This window comes from Quercus lobata, chromosome 3, assembly GCF_001633185.2.
Source record: "Quercus lobata isolate SW786 chromosome 3, ValleyOak3.0 Primary Assembly, whole genome shotgun sequence".
In the NCBI taxonomy this organism is placed as follows: domain Eukaryota; kingdom Viridiplantae; phylum Streptophyta; class Magnoliopsida; order Fagales; family Fagaceae; genus Quercus; species Quercus lobata.
The window spans coordinates 921,433-939,451 of record NC_044906.1 but is presented as its reverse complement, the minus strand read 5'-3'; the positions used below and the strand labels follow the sequence as shown (position 1 = coordinate 939,451).

At 34.2% G+C, this 18,019-nt stretch overlaps 2 protein-coding genes across 5 annotated transcripts; both read left to right on the top strand.

The window, feature by feature from the left end:
* Positions 1-8,281: 8,281 nt before the first annotated feature.
* On the top strand, positions 8,282-8,617 carry LOC115979726. Its single transcript, XM_031101789.1, has one exon. The coding sequence runs from the start codon at positions 8,282-8,284 to the stop codon at positions 8,615-8,617; it is 336 nt and encodes a 111-aa protein (XP_030957649.1).
* Positions 8,618-9,514: 897 nt separating this feature from the next.
* LOC115981495 (superoxide dismutase [Cu-Zn] 4A) lies at positions 9,515-13,545 on the top strand. 4 transcript variants are annotated; one of them, XM_031103678.1, is made up of 9 exons: positions 9,515-9,623; positions 11,045-11,133; positions 11,223-11,324; positions 11,453-11,548; positions 11,709-11,740; positions 11,843-11,918; positions 12,724-12,777; positions 13,216-13,280; positions 13,487-13,545. In XM_031103678.1, exons 2-8 carry the CDS (start codon positions 11,058-11,060, stop codon positions 13,236-13,238), a joined length of 459 nt encoding a protein of 152 aa, XP_030959538.1. In that variant the 5' UTR covers positions 9,515-9,623; positions 11,045-11,057; the 3' UTR covers positions 13,239-13,280; positions 13,487-13,545. The 4 variants fall into 4 exon arrangements, with proteins under 4 accessions (XP_030959538.1, XP_030959537.1, XP_030959536.1 ...); XM_031103677.1 differs by having other exon boundaries at positions 13,216-13,283; positions 13,490-13,545; XM_031103676.1 differs by having other exon boundaries at positions 13,216-13,545.
* The last annotated feature ends 4,474 nt before the right edge of the window (positions 13,546-18,019 follow it).

Here is an 18,019-nt window from a genome sequence, read left to right as displayed (position 1 = left end):
CTTACATGTAAATATGGGGGGAATTAATATGAAAGAGGCTCATTTATTATTTATAAGTGTAGTAATTAAATGAGCTAAAATGTATTGGAGTAAATACTAGGTCAGATACATGTACAGGAAAGATGAAGGGAAGAAGTCGCTAGCTAAAGACTCAGAAACTCCTTAACCATTGTCTTCAGGATTGGGCTTTGGAAAGAAAATAGGAATAAAAACTTTTTGGAGTGTGTTTGGTTGAGTATGGAGGAAGGAAAATAAATGGTAAGGTCTAGATTTTCTCTCCAATCCCACCAAAAATTTTCTCTCCAAATCGGAGAGAAAACTAAAAAGAGAAAATGAGGCTATAGACAAAAATGACCATGTACAACCTTTTTTTTTTTTTTCTTTTTTGTGCTGTCTTGGGGACGTTTCCTCCCCTTTTTTTTTTAGGCAATGCCTTCTTCTTTTTTTTTTTTCTTTGTTTAACTAGACATGATTTTTATTTTTTAATGAATTGAGTGATTTTTTTTTTTTGGTGGTTTGTCATTTATTTGTTTTAATTGGCCATTATTTTTTAACAAGGATATATGAGTAAATTTATACAAACTTACTTTTTCTAACTCTTCACTTTTCCACTCTCAACCAAACAAAAATGAGAGAAATTAAAATTTTTTCTATTCTCCAATTTTTTCATCATTTCACCATTTTCTATGCTCTCACTATTCCACTCCTCCAACAAACCCTAAGTGTTAGCATGGAATAGATGCCAAATCCATTGTAAATTAGCGGAGAAAAAAGTGGGTGGTTGGGTATAGATTGAGATCTCAACACATTATTTGCCAGGTCTCAATCATTTATGATTTAACTCGAACTAGGCCAAACTTAATGTCAACCTGAGCGGCCAAAAGTGTTTGTTTTCTTTGACATATATATTGGTAGCCTTGGTTTTCACTTTTTCATCATTTCACCATTTTCTATGCTTACATTATTCCACTCCTCCAACAAACCCTAAGTGTTAGCATGGAAAGATGCCAAATCCATGGTAAATTAGCGTAGAAAAAAATTGGGTGGTTGGGTATAGATTGAGAACTCAACACATTATTTGCCAGGTCTTCATCATTTATGATTTAACACGAACCAGGCCAAACTTAATGTCAACCTGAGCGGCCAAAAGTGTTTGTTTTTGTTGACATATATGTCGGTAGCCTTGGTTTTCGGTGGTATATTGTGCATGCCTGCATGGAGATTAAGGCCCTGTTTGAAATTTTTTTTTTTTTTTATCACTCATCACTCTTCACTCAATTTTCGTCACTCATCACTTAAAATACCCCAATTTCCTAATACCCACCCGTTTGGCAACTGTTTTCACTTAACATTACTCAATTATTTTTACTGTTTTGTGGGACCCACACATTGACCCAAAGAAGACTTTTCTCTTCTTTTTTCTTCTTTTTTTCTTTGTCTTTCTCTGGAACAGCTACGGGATCAAGAGGTCGAGCTTGTGAAATCAACCTACCTCTCCTTTTTTTTCTTTTTTTCTTTTTTTCCCTTCATCTTTCTATAGAACAGCTGCGACGAGGGAGGTCGAGCTCGTGGAATCATGAGCAACGGTGGTGAGGGAGAGGGTGGCTACCACGGAGGATGTTTGTGGGTTTGTGAAATCATGAAGCAACAGCGGCTATGGAGTCAGACCCATGGTGAACATGTTTGTGGGTTTGTGTTTTTGTGTTTTTTTTTTTATCACTCATCACTCCTTACTCAATTTTCGTCACTCATCACTTAAAATACCCTAATTTCCTAATACCCACTCGTTTGGCAACTGTTTTCACTTAACATTACTCAATTATTTCAACTGTTTTGTGGGACCCACACATTGACCCAAAGAAGACTTTTCTCTTCTTTTTTTTTTTTTTTCTTTGGAACAGCTGCGGGATCAAGAGGTCGAGCTTGTGAAATCAACCTACCTCTCCTTTTTTCTTTTTCTTTTTTTTTTCTTTTTTTCCCTTCATCTTTCTCTAGAACAACTGCGACAAGGGAGGTCGAGCTCGTAAAATCATAAGCAGTGGTGGCAAGGGAAAGGGTGGCTGCCACGGAGGATGCTTGTGGGTTTGTGAAATCATGAAGCAACAGCGGCTATGGAGTCAAACCCATGGTGAACATGTTTGTGGGTTTGTGTTTCTGTATTAGTGTGTTTCATCTAACTCATGTGTTTATGGGTTTGATTTTCTAGGTTTGAGAAATCGGTACCCATATGTTTTTTTTTTTTTTTTTTGATAAAGTATATTTGGTGTTTCTGTGAAGAGGAAAAGAAAGAAAAAGAATGAAGAAGAAGAAAAAAAGGGCCATTGGAGTGAGTCTGTGAAGCAGAAAGAAAGAAAGAAGAAGAAAAAGGTGTGCCTGGTGTGACTTTGCACTAACAATGGGTCCCATGTATGTGGGTTTAATTACGAAAATGCCATTGAAAACTAAGTTATGGAAACAAAAATTAAACGGACTTCTCAGCCATGGGTTCCACCATTTTTGAGTTATGGGTGATGGAAACAGAGTTATGAGTTATGGAAACAGCAAATCCAAACAGCCCCTAAGATACCTTTCATATATGAAGATAAAATCTTTTGGACCTTTATTTACTTTTTTTGAGAATCAAAATCTTTTGGACCTTTAACTTTTTTTTGAGAATCAAAATCTTTTGGACCTAAATGGAACATTTCTGATTTCTCCATAAGCTATTATTTTTTTTTTTTTAAAACAATAGAAAACATGATTTTAATAACAAACCGCTTAATAATATTCCAGAAATAAAAATTTTAAAGAAAGGAAGAGGCTGCTAGTACATCCACTTCTCTAAAATCAAAATTTCTAAGCAACAGACATATGCACACAATCTAAATAATAAAAAACAATCTATGTGAATAATAAGCAATATATATATATTTTTTTTTTCATTAGAGGTTTTTTACACAAGTATGTGTCTTTTTTTTTTTCCCTCGTGAAGTCAGGATTCCACTTATATATGAAAAAGGTTGCTAGTAGTTGGACTAACCTCAATTGCAACTTATGTCCTGAATTCTTTTTTTGCATGTGAGATATAATTCTTACTCTAACCTAATTTAAATATATATATGTAAATTTCCTTTTTGGATACTTGAACTCCGACCCTTACCTCCCTCACCTCATAAAAATTTATACTTGTGGAGTGATTATCACGCTTAAAATGCATGGTAGTAATGTTATGAATTCTAATATGACACACTTTATAATTTTAATTCGTCTCATATGTACGTATCTTGTACCAAACATAAAATTAACAAAATTTATGATCATTCACCAATCACTTTCATTCTTCTTTTAGATTCAATAGCAAATTGGCCTATCCTTTCTTTTATTTACCATTTTTGGCTACCAAAAGGTGATTTTTAAATAGGATTAAAGGTAATATTTTTCATAATTAAAAAATTCAACTTTTCAATGCAAAAATTTTCCGAAAAATTTTGTTTCTTATTTTAAAAAAATTATTAGGCATTACTATTGAAGTGTAGATGATTTAATTAGTAAATTTAGTCTAGAGATTATATCCCCTGTTTTTTCTTAATAATTAAAAATATATATATATATATATATATAAATATATATATATATATATATTTGGCAAAATAACCCTTTAAGAAAAACTTATTCGGCTAAGTATCCTTTTCACCCTCTCATCTCTTCCACATAAGATTCCTATATGATTCTCAATCAGAATTGTATTTGGCAAAATAACCCTTTTTGTATTTAAAAAACATACAATTCTCAAGTTGGAACTCATCTTTTGAAGAGACAAATACCATGCTAATGTCTCGTTTGTTAAATATTTTGTTTATCACTCTATTTAGATATCGTCTCTTTAACCTGCTAGTAGCAACCCAAGGCTTCCCATGCATGTAGCAAGCTGCATGACTTGTTGTTAGCATGCCATAGCTGCCCACATGTTGCAAGCCAAGGTTGATGAATGCCTGAAGGAAAGAGTCTCTAGAGAAAGATAATGAATCAATTGAAGCGATGCAGGATTGAATTTCAATGGATGGTAGGCTGGTAGCAACTACGGGTGAAGGTACGTTGTTGGATGGGGAGCCCCTAAAAATTCAAAATATTTCAATAATATGGGCTGAAACATTAGTTGGGCTCTTAAAATTTAATAGTTGGGACTCCAAAATTTAAAGGGTGACCCCTCCAAAATGATATTTTGAGTATCGGGTCTAGACTTTACATTTACATAGTACAAATTTTGTTTGTTGAAGTGATCCCAGCTAAATGACACTTTTACGGTTATACCATAAATCACTTGTTGGCATTTTTTTTTTTAATTTTTATTTTAATACTTATGTGTGCAAAAGTGAAAGCATGCACTATGCAACAATAAAACCTATGATGATGAGGTGGGTAGAAAAAAAGCTCACCCAAAACGTGTACTGGGCTTTAGTGATTTTTTATGTTCTCTCTCTTCTGTGCATTGTATTAAAAAAATAAACATTATTTGCTTAAATTTGCAATTTTTTGTTACTGGTTGACTAAGACTTAAGATAAATTTTTTAGTTGTGCTTAATGGCTCTTCTTCTATGCATGGTTTTCAAAATTAAATTTTATCTGTTTAAATTTGCAATTGTTTGTTTCTAGTTGATTAAGATTTAAGATAATTTTGTTATTATGCTTAATGCAATAGTTAAATATGGGAAGTGAAAGTCATACCATATAGGAATTATTAATTAAAATTAAAATTTTATGATTTTTTTTCAAGATTAATTTTTTAATCATTTTCTTAAAGACTAAGGAGATGATAATGGATGATTTATTTAATGAAAGAACTTTTTCAAGCATAACTTTGGTGGGAGATGCTTAATTCTTCATTAATATATTTTGTACATCTTTATAGCAAAAAAATAATTTTTATATATTCATTGGGGTTTTAAAATATTATAATTTATTTAATTTGATAATATTATGACTAACATATGAATTCTTAATTTGGCCCCTGTTGTTAAAATTTTTTACTATGCCCTTGGTGACAATAAAGTCCACTCTATTTGTTTCGATGGAAAACTTTATGTAAATATAGTTTTCCATGTTTTCTAGTGTTTGGTAGTATAAAAAAATAAATAAATAAAAATAAATGGAAAACTATCTTTGGTCAACAGAAAAATTATGGCTTATTTTTAGAGATTGTTTTCCACTAATTTTTTTTTTTTTTTTTAAGAACAATTCTATCTCATAGCAAACTAAATAAGGAAAATTAGGAGTTTTTTTTCAACTCATTTAAGGTTGTTACCAAATATAGGAAAATGAGATAGTTTTATAAAAAATATTTTTTGAAAAATGACTCATTTTCTAGAAAATATTAACGTTGAAACAAACAAAACCACATCACATATTTAAAACGTCTATGAAGTATTATACTCAAAGGTAGTAAATTTTCTATTAGTGTGTGGTTAGTCTTAAAATCTCGATAGTGTTAGCCAGTAGCAAACTTGTTGAAGTAGAAAAGCCAACACACATGAATTTTTGCAGGACAGTGAGAGATTAGCTGATTTTATTTTTTTTCAAAAAATGAGTTTCATGATTTGTTTAGGTGGAATTCACCTCTTCATTTAAATGAACAAAAAATTTTAAAATGACTACACAAGATTTAGTATTAAAGAACTAATCTCTTGTAGAGACAAGATCTAGAAAGGGTGGGTTTGAAGTTGGCTGGTTGGAAAGGGAAATTACTCTCTTCGAGTGGGAAGGAAATTCTCATTAAGGCGGTGGCCCAAGCCATCGCCACCTACACCATGAGCTACTTCCAACTTTTGAAAAGCCTTTGTGATGAGCTTGAAAGAATGATGAGGAATTTTTGGTGGGGGCAAAAAAACCAAGAGTCGAAAATTGCTTGGATTAGTTGGAGAAAGATGTGCAAGCAAAATCTCTTGGGGGTTTGGGGTTTCGAAATTTGCAGGCTTTCAATCTAGCCCTTCTAGCTAAGCAAGCTTGGAGAATTCTCACAAATCCAAGCTCACTGGCAGCACGCATTCTCAAGGCAAAATATTTTCCCTATTGTGATGTGATTAGTGCTAGCTTAGGCAACGACCCCTCCTATACATGGAGGAGTATTCATAATAGCCTTGAGGTCCTTAGAAGGGGCACCCGCTGGAGAGTCGAGAATGGTCGAAGGATACATATCTGGGATGATAAGTGGCTCCCAACCCCCTCAACCTTTAAAGACATTTCCCCCCCCCCCCCTCGAATCACTGAAGACTTCCCCATGATCTCCTCTTTCATTGACTCGAACACAAGGTGGTGGAAGGCCAATTCTGTTAGAGCTCTCTTCCTGCCTTTTGAAGTAGATACTATTCTCAAGATTCCCTTGAGCTACAATATGCCCGATGACAAAATCATCTGAATTGGGAATAAAAAAGGAGAATTCTCTATTAAAAGCACTTATTTTATTGCTGTCAATCTCCTAGAATCACTTGAGGTTGCAGAGTGCTCTTCGGGTGACCCTAATTCCCCACTGTGGAGGAATCTTTGGAAGTTAGAGCTCTCGGAAAAAGTCAAAATCTTCGCTTGGAGAGCTTGATTAAATGGCCTGCCAACATTGGACAATATGCAGATGAGGGGTCTGTGCTCCAACTACACTTGCTCAGTCTGTGATGAGGAAGTTGAGTGCTTAACACTGTTGAGGTCTAAAAAGGGTCATAATAAAATAAGCCCAAAAACAGAAGAACAAGTCAAGCCCAAAAGGAAAAAATCCAGGCTAAGCCCAAAGCAATAGATACGGATGACCCATGGGGGAATAAGAGGAAGGCCCAGAGGATCCTGAAGCCCAGAAAAGAAAGAAGCATCCAAAAAAGAGACCACGGCAAAGCATAAAGAAGCAAGGATCCTCAATAAGCGCAGATCCCTTCAAGCACAAATAAAAAGGAAGACTGGGACAGATCGGTAGAAAGAAGACAGGAAAAGAAAAAAACAAGAAACGCGAGCGACCTCTCATGGCACAGACAGCAAAAGGGCCTCGGGGAACCAGGACAGGGAAGAAGAATGGCAACGAATGACTTTCAAAAACGGCAGAATAGGATTCCGCCCAAATAGGAAAGAAAGGGAAAAGAGAAATACGCCAGAAATGGGGATGCCGAGAAGGGCATACCTCAGCACGTCCCAAAGAGGATGGCCAACCAGAAGCTTTCGAAGGAATCAGAACCAAGAGAAGGAAAGAATGAGAGAAAACGGCAAAAGGACTTACCGAGGTGATAGGGACAGAACATGCTCTGTTTGCAAAAGAACAAAACAGGGGAACCCGGGACACCCAGAGAAACTCCATTATAAAAGGAGGGGACGGGTTGTGAAGAGGGCAGCGAGAAAAAAAAAGAAAGGAACACAAGAAAGAAGAAATTATCTAGAAAGAACCATCAGAAAAAATCTATGCAGAAAGAAAAATACTGAAGGAAGAACAAATACTGCTTCCCGATATCCTGTAAAGGCCACTATTGCACATACTCGGATTCAACGAGAATCAAACTTTGCAAGTTTTGAAGGCTGAAATAGCCATTCAAGACTGCAATTTTTGAGCTTGATTGGACCTTGTATCACGTCCTAGTGAGCTTTCTGTAATCAAACAGATAATTTATTAATGAAACACTGCTTCATAATTCCCAGGATCCTCACAGCACCTTTTTTTTTTATCGTCTTACTAATCCTTTTTTTTTCTTTCCTTCTGAACTTACGTCTTTAATTTTTGGCACTCTTCGATATCCTTTGTTTGCTGTCTTTTTGTATATTGTCAGGAGTATTCTCTGCATTCACTTGATTCTCAAACAGCTCGTTAGCTGCGGTGAATCAAGACCCGGTCCACCAAATCCTTCTTTTTCATTCAGGCCCGGGATCCTTGGGCCTGAGTATCCTGAAAAAGGCACTCTCACAAACACATAGCTTAATAACTTGTGACTTTGCCCTCTCAGTTTAGGCCCTTTGATAGGGCTACCCACTTAGTTTGCCACTGGAAACTCAAGACTTCAAAGACCTTGCCTTCCATTTTCTTGCGAATTCCCCATTGCAGCGCCTATTGCTTTTCTTTGCCATCTCCTAGGTGATCTGGCATAATAGGAATTTGCGATTCCATAATAAATGTTTCCTTTTGCCCCTTCAAACTTGGGAGATGGCTCAAAGATTAGTAAACGACTTCCACGACGCCATTATGACGGATTTCCCCCCTAAACAGCTCAATCAAATGAGCTAGTTTGCCCTACCTCCTGGTGTTTTCAAAGTAAATGTTGATGGGGCGTGTTCCCTTGAAATGGGAGTGAATTCTAGGGTTGGGGTGGTTATTAGAGATATGTTTGGCAGGGTTATTGCAGCTCTTTATAAGTCTCTTCCATCGCAGTTCCCAGTTGATTGGACGAAGCTTTATGCTTTAGAGCAAGGCATTATGTTGGTGCAGGAAATGGAACTCTCCCAAGTCATCTTTGAATCAGATGCTCTCTTGGCTATCCATGCTATTCACCAAGGCATTATTGGGGGTGAAGTTGGGCACTTGGTAGAAGGTATTTTGCAGGCCAAGGCTTCCTTCTCTTGCTCCTCTTTCAATCACTTGAAAAGGGACTACAACAGGGTTGCTCATAAGCTTGCTTAGTTCGCTAAGATCAACCATTGTACTCAAGTTTGGAAATGTGTTTCCCCACCTTTTGTATCTCATCTGATTATATCAGATTTAGAGCCTCCCACTTTGTATCCCTGCTGATGGCTCTTTGTTGTAATCCTTTTCTTGTTTAATGAAATTGTTTTCCTCTCCCAAAAAAAAAAAAAATCTAGAAGAAGTTATTTTGCAAAATAAGTTGCAAACAAATAATTATAAAAGAATTATTAAGTAATATGACAAAAAAATTTCTAAGAACATTCACAATGAGCTCAACTTCCTTTTTATTTTATTATTATTATTATTTTTTTTTTGTGGTGAACAAAACTCAATGTTTCTTGCTCTAATGAACTAATAAATGCCTCATCAATATTTTGGGGAGCAAAACTCAATTTTGCTTTGAACAAAATCAAACTGTGCAGATTTGATATAAAAGGATTGTTTGAAAAAAATAAAATAAAGTAAGAATATTTTAATATAGTGGAGAAAATAGAGTCCCGTTTGGTACGTGTGTTTAAACAACAGTTTTCAGTTTTTTTAGAAATATGTGTGGGTGAAAAAATGTGTGAAAATGAAGATAATATTGTTTAAAAACTGAAAATATGTATTTAAAATGATGTAACAAACAATCTCAAAAAGTTTGTTGAAGGGGTCTACTAAAAAAAGATAGGTAATTAAAATAAAACATTAAAAAAAAGGTTTTTTTTTTTAAAAATGTTTTATAGAAAAAATAAAAATAGAGTTGGTAACAAAACTAACCTTGATAAATAATAGTAAATCCCATTAGATTGGACAAGCTACAAATGTACTGAAGTTACCATTATACCCAAAATGAGCAGGTGTTGGAAAAGTCTAGAAGACCACACTGCCTCATCACTACTACTCTTTTACTATAAATAGGATCATACCCATGAACACGGTCCACCAGATAGTCTCATTTGATTTGTGATCTCTCATCTCTACAATCTGATCATTTTCCACCGTTTCTAAGGGGTGTTCTGAGGTGAGCTCCTCTCATTTTCACTCCTAGTTTCTGAACATAGGCTTAGATTGTTCTTTCATGATCTGGGTTTTGGTTCTTTCATCTGTTTCTTAAGGAAAAAAAGGATGCACATTTTCTTTTTTGTTTATAAAAAGGTTGTATTTTTCAGTTATTTGTCAAATTTGGCTTGATTTTTTTGCTTTAGATTTTGAAGATCTGATCTTTGTTCTTACTTGTAAACCGGTTGATCTTTGTTTTGTTAAAAGATTTCTCTTTTGGTCGATGTGACTGTTGAGGAAGTTATATTTAAGGATCCTGTACTTAAATTTGGTGTCTTTTTTTGGGATTTTTTTTTGTCCATGTTTGCGAATTTTTATGATGGTTCACAGATCGCTTCAGTTTTTGGTTCTGGTGAGTTAGATAATGATTTATGATGTTTTGATTATCTGTTTTGTTCTCTTAATTTTTAGTTAGATTATGTGTGTATGTGTGTGTGTGTGTGTATTATACTCTTTGTTGGGATGTTGAGAGACGAGAAGTTGAGAAAAATTAAGAGAATTTAAGATGGGTATTCTTATTTTGACCTAATATTTTAGCTTGTATCTACTTCATCCACTGTATCCATGGAAGTTTTTGTTGGCTGACGGTTTAGGGTGTGGATGTAATAGAAATTGGAGTAGATAAAGTAATCCATATGTGTAATATTTGTGCTCTACTGGTTTTTGAGAAGTAAAGAAGAAAAAACAGTGATTGTTCACCTCAAACGAGCCATATGATAGTTATTTGAGCTAAGTTTTCTTTTTGTTTTGTAATGCTATTTGTTGTATATATCAGCTTATTTGAGTTTATGGTGGTTCTGATTCTGCGAAAGCAAGTTGCTTTAATTTCTAGATACACGCAATAAACCTGTTTTCTACCTTTGAAAATATGTAACAAACTTTTAATTTTTGAGACCATCAAAACACTAGCTACTAGAAAAGGATTTAAGATTACGATTACCAATACTAAGCTGTCTGCCAATTTTATGTCGGTGGTTACATTATACAAGCCTTTATGCTTACATGTGGGTTTTATTTCCCTCAAGTAATTGGCCATCATTACAGAACCTGAACATAGTTAGAGTGGTCTAATATCCTTTGAATGTTATTTTCTGTTTTGTTGTGAAGGAATACTGTAATCAATAAACAGTCTTATTATTTCCCATATAATTGGCCTCATTACATAACCTGGATGTAGTTGGAGTTGTCTAATATATTTTTGACATTTTATTTTCCTTATATTTATGAAGGCATACTGTGATCAATTAAACATCTTTATCTTACATTACATCGATCCTTTTCTTTATTACTTGTAATATCTTTGCATATCTTCTGTGTTCCTTTTCTTTTCAATGGTTTTTGTATGTTTAATATCATATAGTTTTGATAAACTGTTTCATTTAGATCACATAGAACGATGGTGAAGGCTGTGGCTGTTCTTGGAGCTAGTCCGAATGTCTCTGGCACTATCTACTTCACCCAGGAAGGAGATGGTAACTTGAAATTTCAGTATTATTAATAAGGAAATGAAATTGCTATTTTCCTATTTAAATTAATAATTTTCATTTCAAAATTTTTTCAGGACCAACTACAGTAACTGGAAATATTTCTGGTCTTAAACCTGGACTCCATGGCTTCCATGTGCACGCTCTTGGAGACACAACAAACGGTTGCATGTCAACTGGTATATTCCAATGATCATAATGTTTGTATATTTGTTTAGAGGAAAAGTAGAGGGATTACTCTTTGTTCTGATCAAATGCCCTTGCGTGTTTATTTTTATTAATTTTTTTTTAATCTATCTGCTTGTAGGACCACATTTCAATCCTGCTAGCAAAGAGCATGGCGCTCCTGAAGATGAGAATCGTCATGCTGGTGATCTGGGAAACGTCAATGTTGGTGCTGATGGTATGTCTTGTACTTAATTCTTCAGTCTTATAGTTGTTTATTGGGGCTTGAAGTTCCATTAGATTCTGTGTTTTTAACTGATAAGAAGGGTTGAGATAGGAATGTATTTTGTATGACACATTTGGGGTACTAACATTCTCACTACATTGTTGTGGTACAGGCACAGTAAATTTCACAATCATTGACAAGCAGGTATGCTTCATTTCCTAGTTGATTTTAGTGTGTGTGTATATATATATATATAATTATTCTTTTTATAGTTCCTGTTGACTTATGTATTTTATATCTTTGCAGATTCCCCTTTCTGGACCAAATTCCATTATTGGAAGGGCTGTTGTTGTCCACGCAGATCCAGATGATCTTGGCAAGGGTAACTATTTACTCACCTTGGAAACCATCCTAAGTGTTTTTTTCCCTCCTAGATAACCGTTGATGACTTGACTGAGCTTTAATGACTTAGTGACTGTCAATTAAAAACTTGATCTGTGTATAAATTGTATCTTTCTGGAGTAAATAAGAAGTATGAATAGGTGCTTTTGTTTTCGTTTTGGGTTAATGGTTGCTATGTCAAGCAAGACATCTAAAAATTTTGGGTAAATATTAGGAACCTGAAGTTTTGATAATCCCTTTGCCCCTCCTCTCTTTCAAATTGAAAGTTAAATAATACTACTCTAAAGTTATATCTGAAGAAAAGGAGACTACTCTCAAGTTATTGACATTCAAGTAAAAATTAGCATTGAGCTAGACATGGAAACATGTTCCAGAGAGGATGGTAGGTTACGCTGATAACCCACCTCTTAATGATTTTATTTGAAACCTCTGAATTGTTTTCTGATATTGACTTTTGTAAATGAAGTTTTGCCTTTCCCCTAGTGCTTTTGAGTTTTGACCTTAATGATCATATTTTTTAAGTTAAAAAAAAAGTTTTGACTTTAATAATCTTATTCGAAAGGTCTGAATTGTTTTCTGTTTATTTAAATGGTTGATCATAAATTTTTGTGATTTTGCTAGCTAACCCTCTCTATAATTATTATTACTTTTTTAAATGTTGTCTGCTTTTACTGGTCAAAAATAGTTTCCTTGTGTGCTTTTACTTGCCATGATAGGTATTGTTATCTATAAACTTACGTTAAACTTTTCTCCTATCTAATCCTTTTTTTATAATATATATCCAGGAGGACATGAACTTAGCAAGAGCACTGGAAATGCAGGTGGCCGAGAAGCTTGTGGTATGTAAATTTGTCAGATTACATTGAAATAAAATCAATGCATATATTTAAACATGCTATACAACCAAATTGATATATTGCTTAGTAGCTTAGGGTCCTCTTTATAGTATTTCTAGATTTTAATCATATATATGGTGATACCTCCCTTAAAATATATATATATATATATAAAATCGGATTGTGCAAGACTGAGTAAAATTTTGATAGTTGTACCAAACCCAGGTACTTGATGCTCCTTAACTAGTTTTTTGATAAAATTGCTTAGAACTTATGAAAAGGATTTCTAGTTATATTCATTGCTCTCCTTTTCTGAAAACAACATATTATCTTTGACAAATGTAAATATTTGTTTGTTTCTCATCTTATCTTGGATTCCATCTCTTTTGTTTTAACTTTGATGTTATAGTTATTGTACTTATGTCTTTGTTTCTTGTGCAGGTATCATTGGTCTCCAAGGATGAACTGCATCTTCTAATCCCTACTCTGCTGTATGCTTTGCAAAGGACTTGTCGGGAACTCTTCTAAATAAATAACAAACTTTTGTCCACTCTCTTCAGGTCTATTTTTGTGATCCTAAATTAGGTACTGTACTCTGTCGTATGCTTTGCGAAGGACTTGTCGAGAACTCAGCAAACTTTTGTCCACTCTCTTCAGGTCTGTTTTTGTGATCCTAAATTAGGTACTGTACTCTGTTGTATGCTTTGCTAAGGACTTGTCGAGAACTCTTCTAAATAAATAACAAACTTTTGTCCACTCTCTTCAGGTCTATTTTTGTGATCGTAAATTGGGTACTGTGTGTCCTTTTGATGTAATATCAACCTTTAATTATCAGTGTTGCAGAAAGACACTGCTTTCATCCACCTAACCTAAATGCTTTTGGTTCATCTTCTTTCTATTAGAGGTTTAACTTGCCCTTCTTACTCAAAGACGTGATATCATATGGTCATGCATGCCCATAGAATTTTCAGAGTTAGAACTTATGATTGCCTTCTGGCATCGTCTAGTGTTTCAAGGACGCACTCCCACTTCATTGTTGGGCATCCACATATGGTCCTAACCAAAGATGCATTCTCTTGGAATAGGCAACTCTCTAAATCAATTATCTAAATATCTAAAGAATGTGAAATTGAGTTGCCTTCGGGGCTTCTCAAAAGTCTTGTAAGTTGGAGATAATGCAAACGAATGAAAGTGAGAGCAATTGATAAAGTAGATGCTTTGATGCATGTTCTCAAGATGAATACATCTTTTTTTTCGCTGAAAGATGAATACATCTTGAGAACAAGAGAGGGACGACGTATACATCAAGATGAATCTCTACAATTTTTTAAAAGTTTGGTGGGCTAGAAAATTGTGAATATTAGTAGTTGTCAGGTTAGAGAATCTCTAGCTATATGTACAAGATAGAAAAGTTTTTTGATAGAAATTTGGTCCAACAGAAAAGACAGAAAGAATGACAAACATCACAATTTAAATGAGATTAATTTTTTTTTTTGGGATTAATTTCCAACTTTGTGGGTTCCTGACCAAAACAAAATGAGTCTTTTGGGTTAATATTGTAAAATTTAAAGTTAATTTGTGTTATAGGAACTGTCGGAAGTTAATTGGCGAATTGAGGAGAGACTGAATTTCGGCAATGGGATTGTCGAAATTCAGCCAAAAAGCAGGAGAGAGAATAAGAAAAGGATGAGAGAAAATGTTGAATTTCGGCAATGGGATTGTCGAAATTCCACTATCCAATTTTGTTGCCTGAATGCTGTGTGTCCGAGTGTGCTCGAGTGTGGAGTACTCTTAAAATAAAAAAAAGGCAATGGCGGCAAATAGGGGAATAAAATTTTTTTTTAGCAATTGTGATAATGGCATTGTCGAAAATGAGAAAAAAAAAGTGGTTTTGAAATCTCTAGAAGAGTAAAAAACAGGTTTCATGTCCACAATATTTTCACAATAAATCACATATAATTAGTCTACAATATTTTCACAATAAATCACATATAATTAGTCCACAATATTTTCACAATAAATCACATATAATTAGTTATTATTAGTTAAAAAAAATTGTGACAACTAATTGTGGCAATGGCATTGCCGAAATAGAAAAAAAAAAAATTGTGGCAATACCATTGCTGAAATAGGGAGAAAAATAAAAGTGACAAACTACTTGAGACAATTGCATTGCCGAAATAGGGAGAAAAAAAATTGGAAATACCATTGCCGAAATAGGGGAATAAAAAAATTTTTAGCAACTGTGACAATGGGATTGCCGAAAATGTGAGAAAAAAAGAGAGAGAAGGATTATGGCAATGGGATTTCCGAAATAGGAAAACAAATTTCGACAATTCCATTGACGAAAATGTGGAAAAAAAAAAAAAGAATTGTGGGAATCAAACTTTTTCGCAATAGCATTGTTGAAAATGTGAAAAAAAAAAAAAAAAAAAAAAAAAAAGAAAAGAGGAGAAAAGGATAAAAATTTTAGCAACTGTGACAATGGGATTGCCGAAAATGTGAGAAAAAAAAAGAGAGAAGGATTATGGCAATGGGATTTCCGAAATAGGAAAACAAATTTCGACAATTCCATTGACGAAAATGTGGAAAAAAAAAAAAGAATTGTGGGAATCAAACTTTTTCGCAATAGCATTGTTGAAAATGTGAAAAAAAAAAAAAAGAAAAAAAAAGAAAAGAGGAGAAAAGGATTACGGCAACGGGATTGCCGAAATAGGGGAAAAAAATTTTCCCTTATTTCGGCAATACCATTGCCGTAAATGTGAAAAAAAAAAAAAAAAAAGGAAAGAAAACGGCAATGGGATTGCCGTAAATTAAAAAAAATATATATATTTTTTTTCCCTTATTTCGGCAATCCCATTGCCGTTTACTTTCCTTTTTCTTTTTTTTTTACGGCAATCCTATTGCCGTAATCCATCTGTCCTTTTTTTTTTTTTTTTTTTTTTTTTTTTCACATTTTCGGCAATGCTATTGCCGAAATAGGAGAAAAATTTTGATTCCCACAATTCTTTCTTTTTTTTTTTCCTTTTTTTTCCACATTTTCGTCAATGGAATTGCCGAAATTTGTTTTCCTATTTCGGAAATCCCATTGCCATAATCCTTCTCTTTTTTTTTTTCTCACATTTTCGGCAATCCCATTGTCACAATTGCTAAAATTTTTTTTATTCCCCTATTTCGGCAATGGTATTTCTAATTTTTTTTCTCCCTATTTCGGCAATGCAATTGCCTCAAGTAGTTTGTCACTTTTATTTTTCTCCCTATTTCAGCAATGGTATTGCCACAAATTTTTTTTCCCTATTTCGGCAATGCCATTGCCACAATTAGTTGTCACAAATTTTTTCAACTAATAATAACTAATTATATGTGATTTATTGTGAAAATATTGTGGACTAATTATATGTGATTTATTGTGAAAATATTGTGGACATAAAACCTGTTTTTTACTCTTCTAGAGATTTCAAAACCACTTTTTTTTTCCCATTTTCGGCAATGCCATTATCACAATTGCTAAAAAAAAAAAATTTATTCTCCTATTTCGGCAATGACATTGCCGCCATTGCCTTTTTTTATTTATTTTAAGAGTACTCCACACTCGGACACACAGCATTCGGGCAGCAAAACTGGGCAGTGGAATTTCGGCAATCCCATTGCCGAAATTCAACATTTTCTCTCTCCTCCTTTTCTTATTCTCTCTCCTGCTTTTTGGCTGAATTTTGGCAATCCCATTGCCAAAATTCAGTCTCTCTCCTCAATTTGTCAATTAACTTCCAACAGTTCCTATAACGCAAATTAACTTTAAATTTTGCAATATTAACCCAAAAGACTCAAAACAAAATAGAAGAAAACGGTCAAATCCAAATGAACCCATAAACAACTTTATGCGAGAAATATCACAACATTTTGTCATAAATGGAAACTCAATATTAATTAGACAAAATGATGATTGGACTTTTCCACTCTGGTCTCTTTCAGGAGTCATGGGCAATGTCATGAATGGATCCATAAACAACTTTATGCAAGATACATCCCAACATTTTTTTGTCATAAATAGAAACTCAATCAATGCGAACTAAATCCTTCTGTGACATGACAAATAAGATCCAATTTTAAAGATAGTAAAACAAAATGCTAATCTACATAAAACCAATGCAATATATTGTACCCCCAAATTTGTAATTGAGATCTGGAACTCAACCATAGTTCTTTAGAGCATTTCCACCAAGGGAAGTAAAACTTTTAGCATATATCACCTCAAAATCCAAAATTTTAGCTTTTAACAACTCATTTTATAATACACTCAATATCAAAGATTCTATATTTTTTACCACTTCATTTTTTTTTTCTTTATTCTTCAATTATATTTCTCTCTCTTCCTCTCTGTCACTCGCAGCAAACCCATACCCACCCCATCCACCACCACCACCAGAAAAAAAACACCAACCACCCATACCGACCTATCTATCCAACAAACTTACACTCTTCCATCTCAACCTAGCAAACCCATATCCATCCCAGCCACCAACACTTAAAAAAAAAAAAAAAAAAAAACTAGTAGATGCAGAAAAACCCATAGAGACCCATAGAGATTCACCACAAAACCCAGAAAACAACAGCATCCACAAAACCCAAAATCGGTGATCGACGGAGACCCACAGATTCACCACAAAACCCACAATCGGACCAAATCTCAGCCACGACCTTAGCCACCACTGGAGATTCTAGAGAGGAAATCAAATCGAATCTCAACCACAATCCACCAAATCAGACCAACAACATCCATCAAATTGGAGCAAATCTCAGTCATGATCCACGATCCATCGGTGAGAAGAAGGAGAGAGAACCGGTGAGAAGAGAGGAAAAAAAAGAAGAGAGAGAGAGAGAGAAACTTGGGTGAGATGGTGAGAGGGAGAGGAAGAAGCTTGGGTGAGAATCGTGAGATGGTGTGACAAAGGAGAAGTGAGAGTGGAGAAAGAAGAGACTTGGAAAGGAGACAAACACGGAAGAGAGAGGGAAAGATATTAATAAAAAATGATAGCATTGTGCTACAATGCATGCACTGTAGCAATATTGCAAATTTTTTAGTATATGCAATCTTTGATGGAACATGTTTTTGGGTTATAAATACTAAAAAAACATCTTTTAGCATATGCAATCCTTAATGGGAATGCTCTTAGAAATTAGTACCTTTTGTTTTTCAAATCGGGATTTAAGTTTTGGGATGTTTGAGGTGCACCATGAAATTATT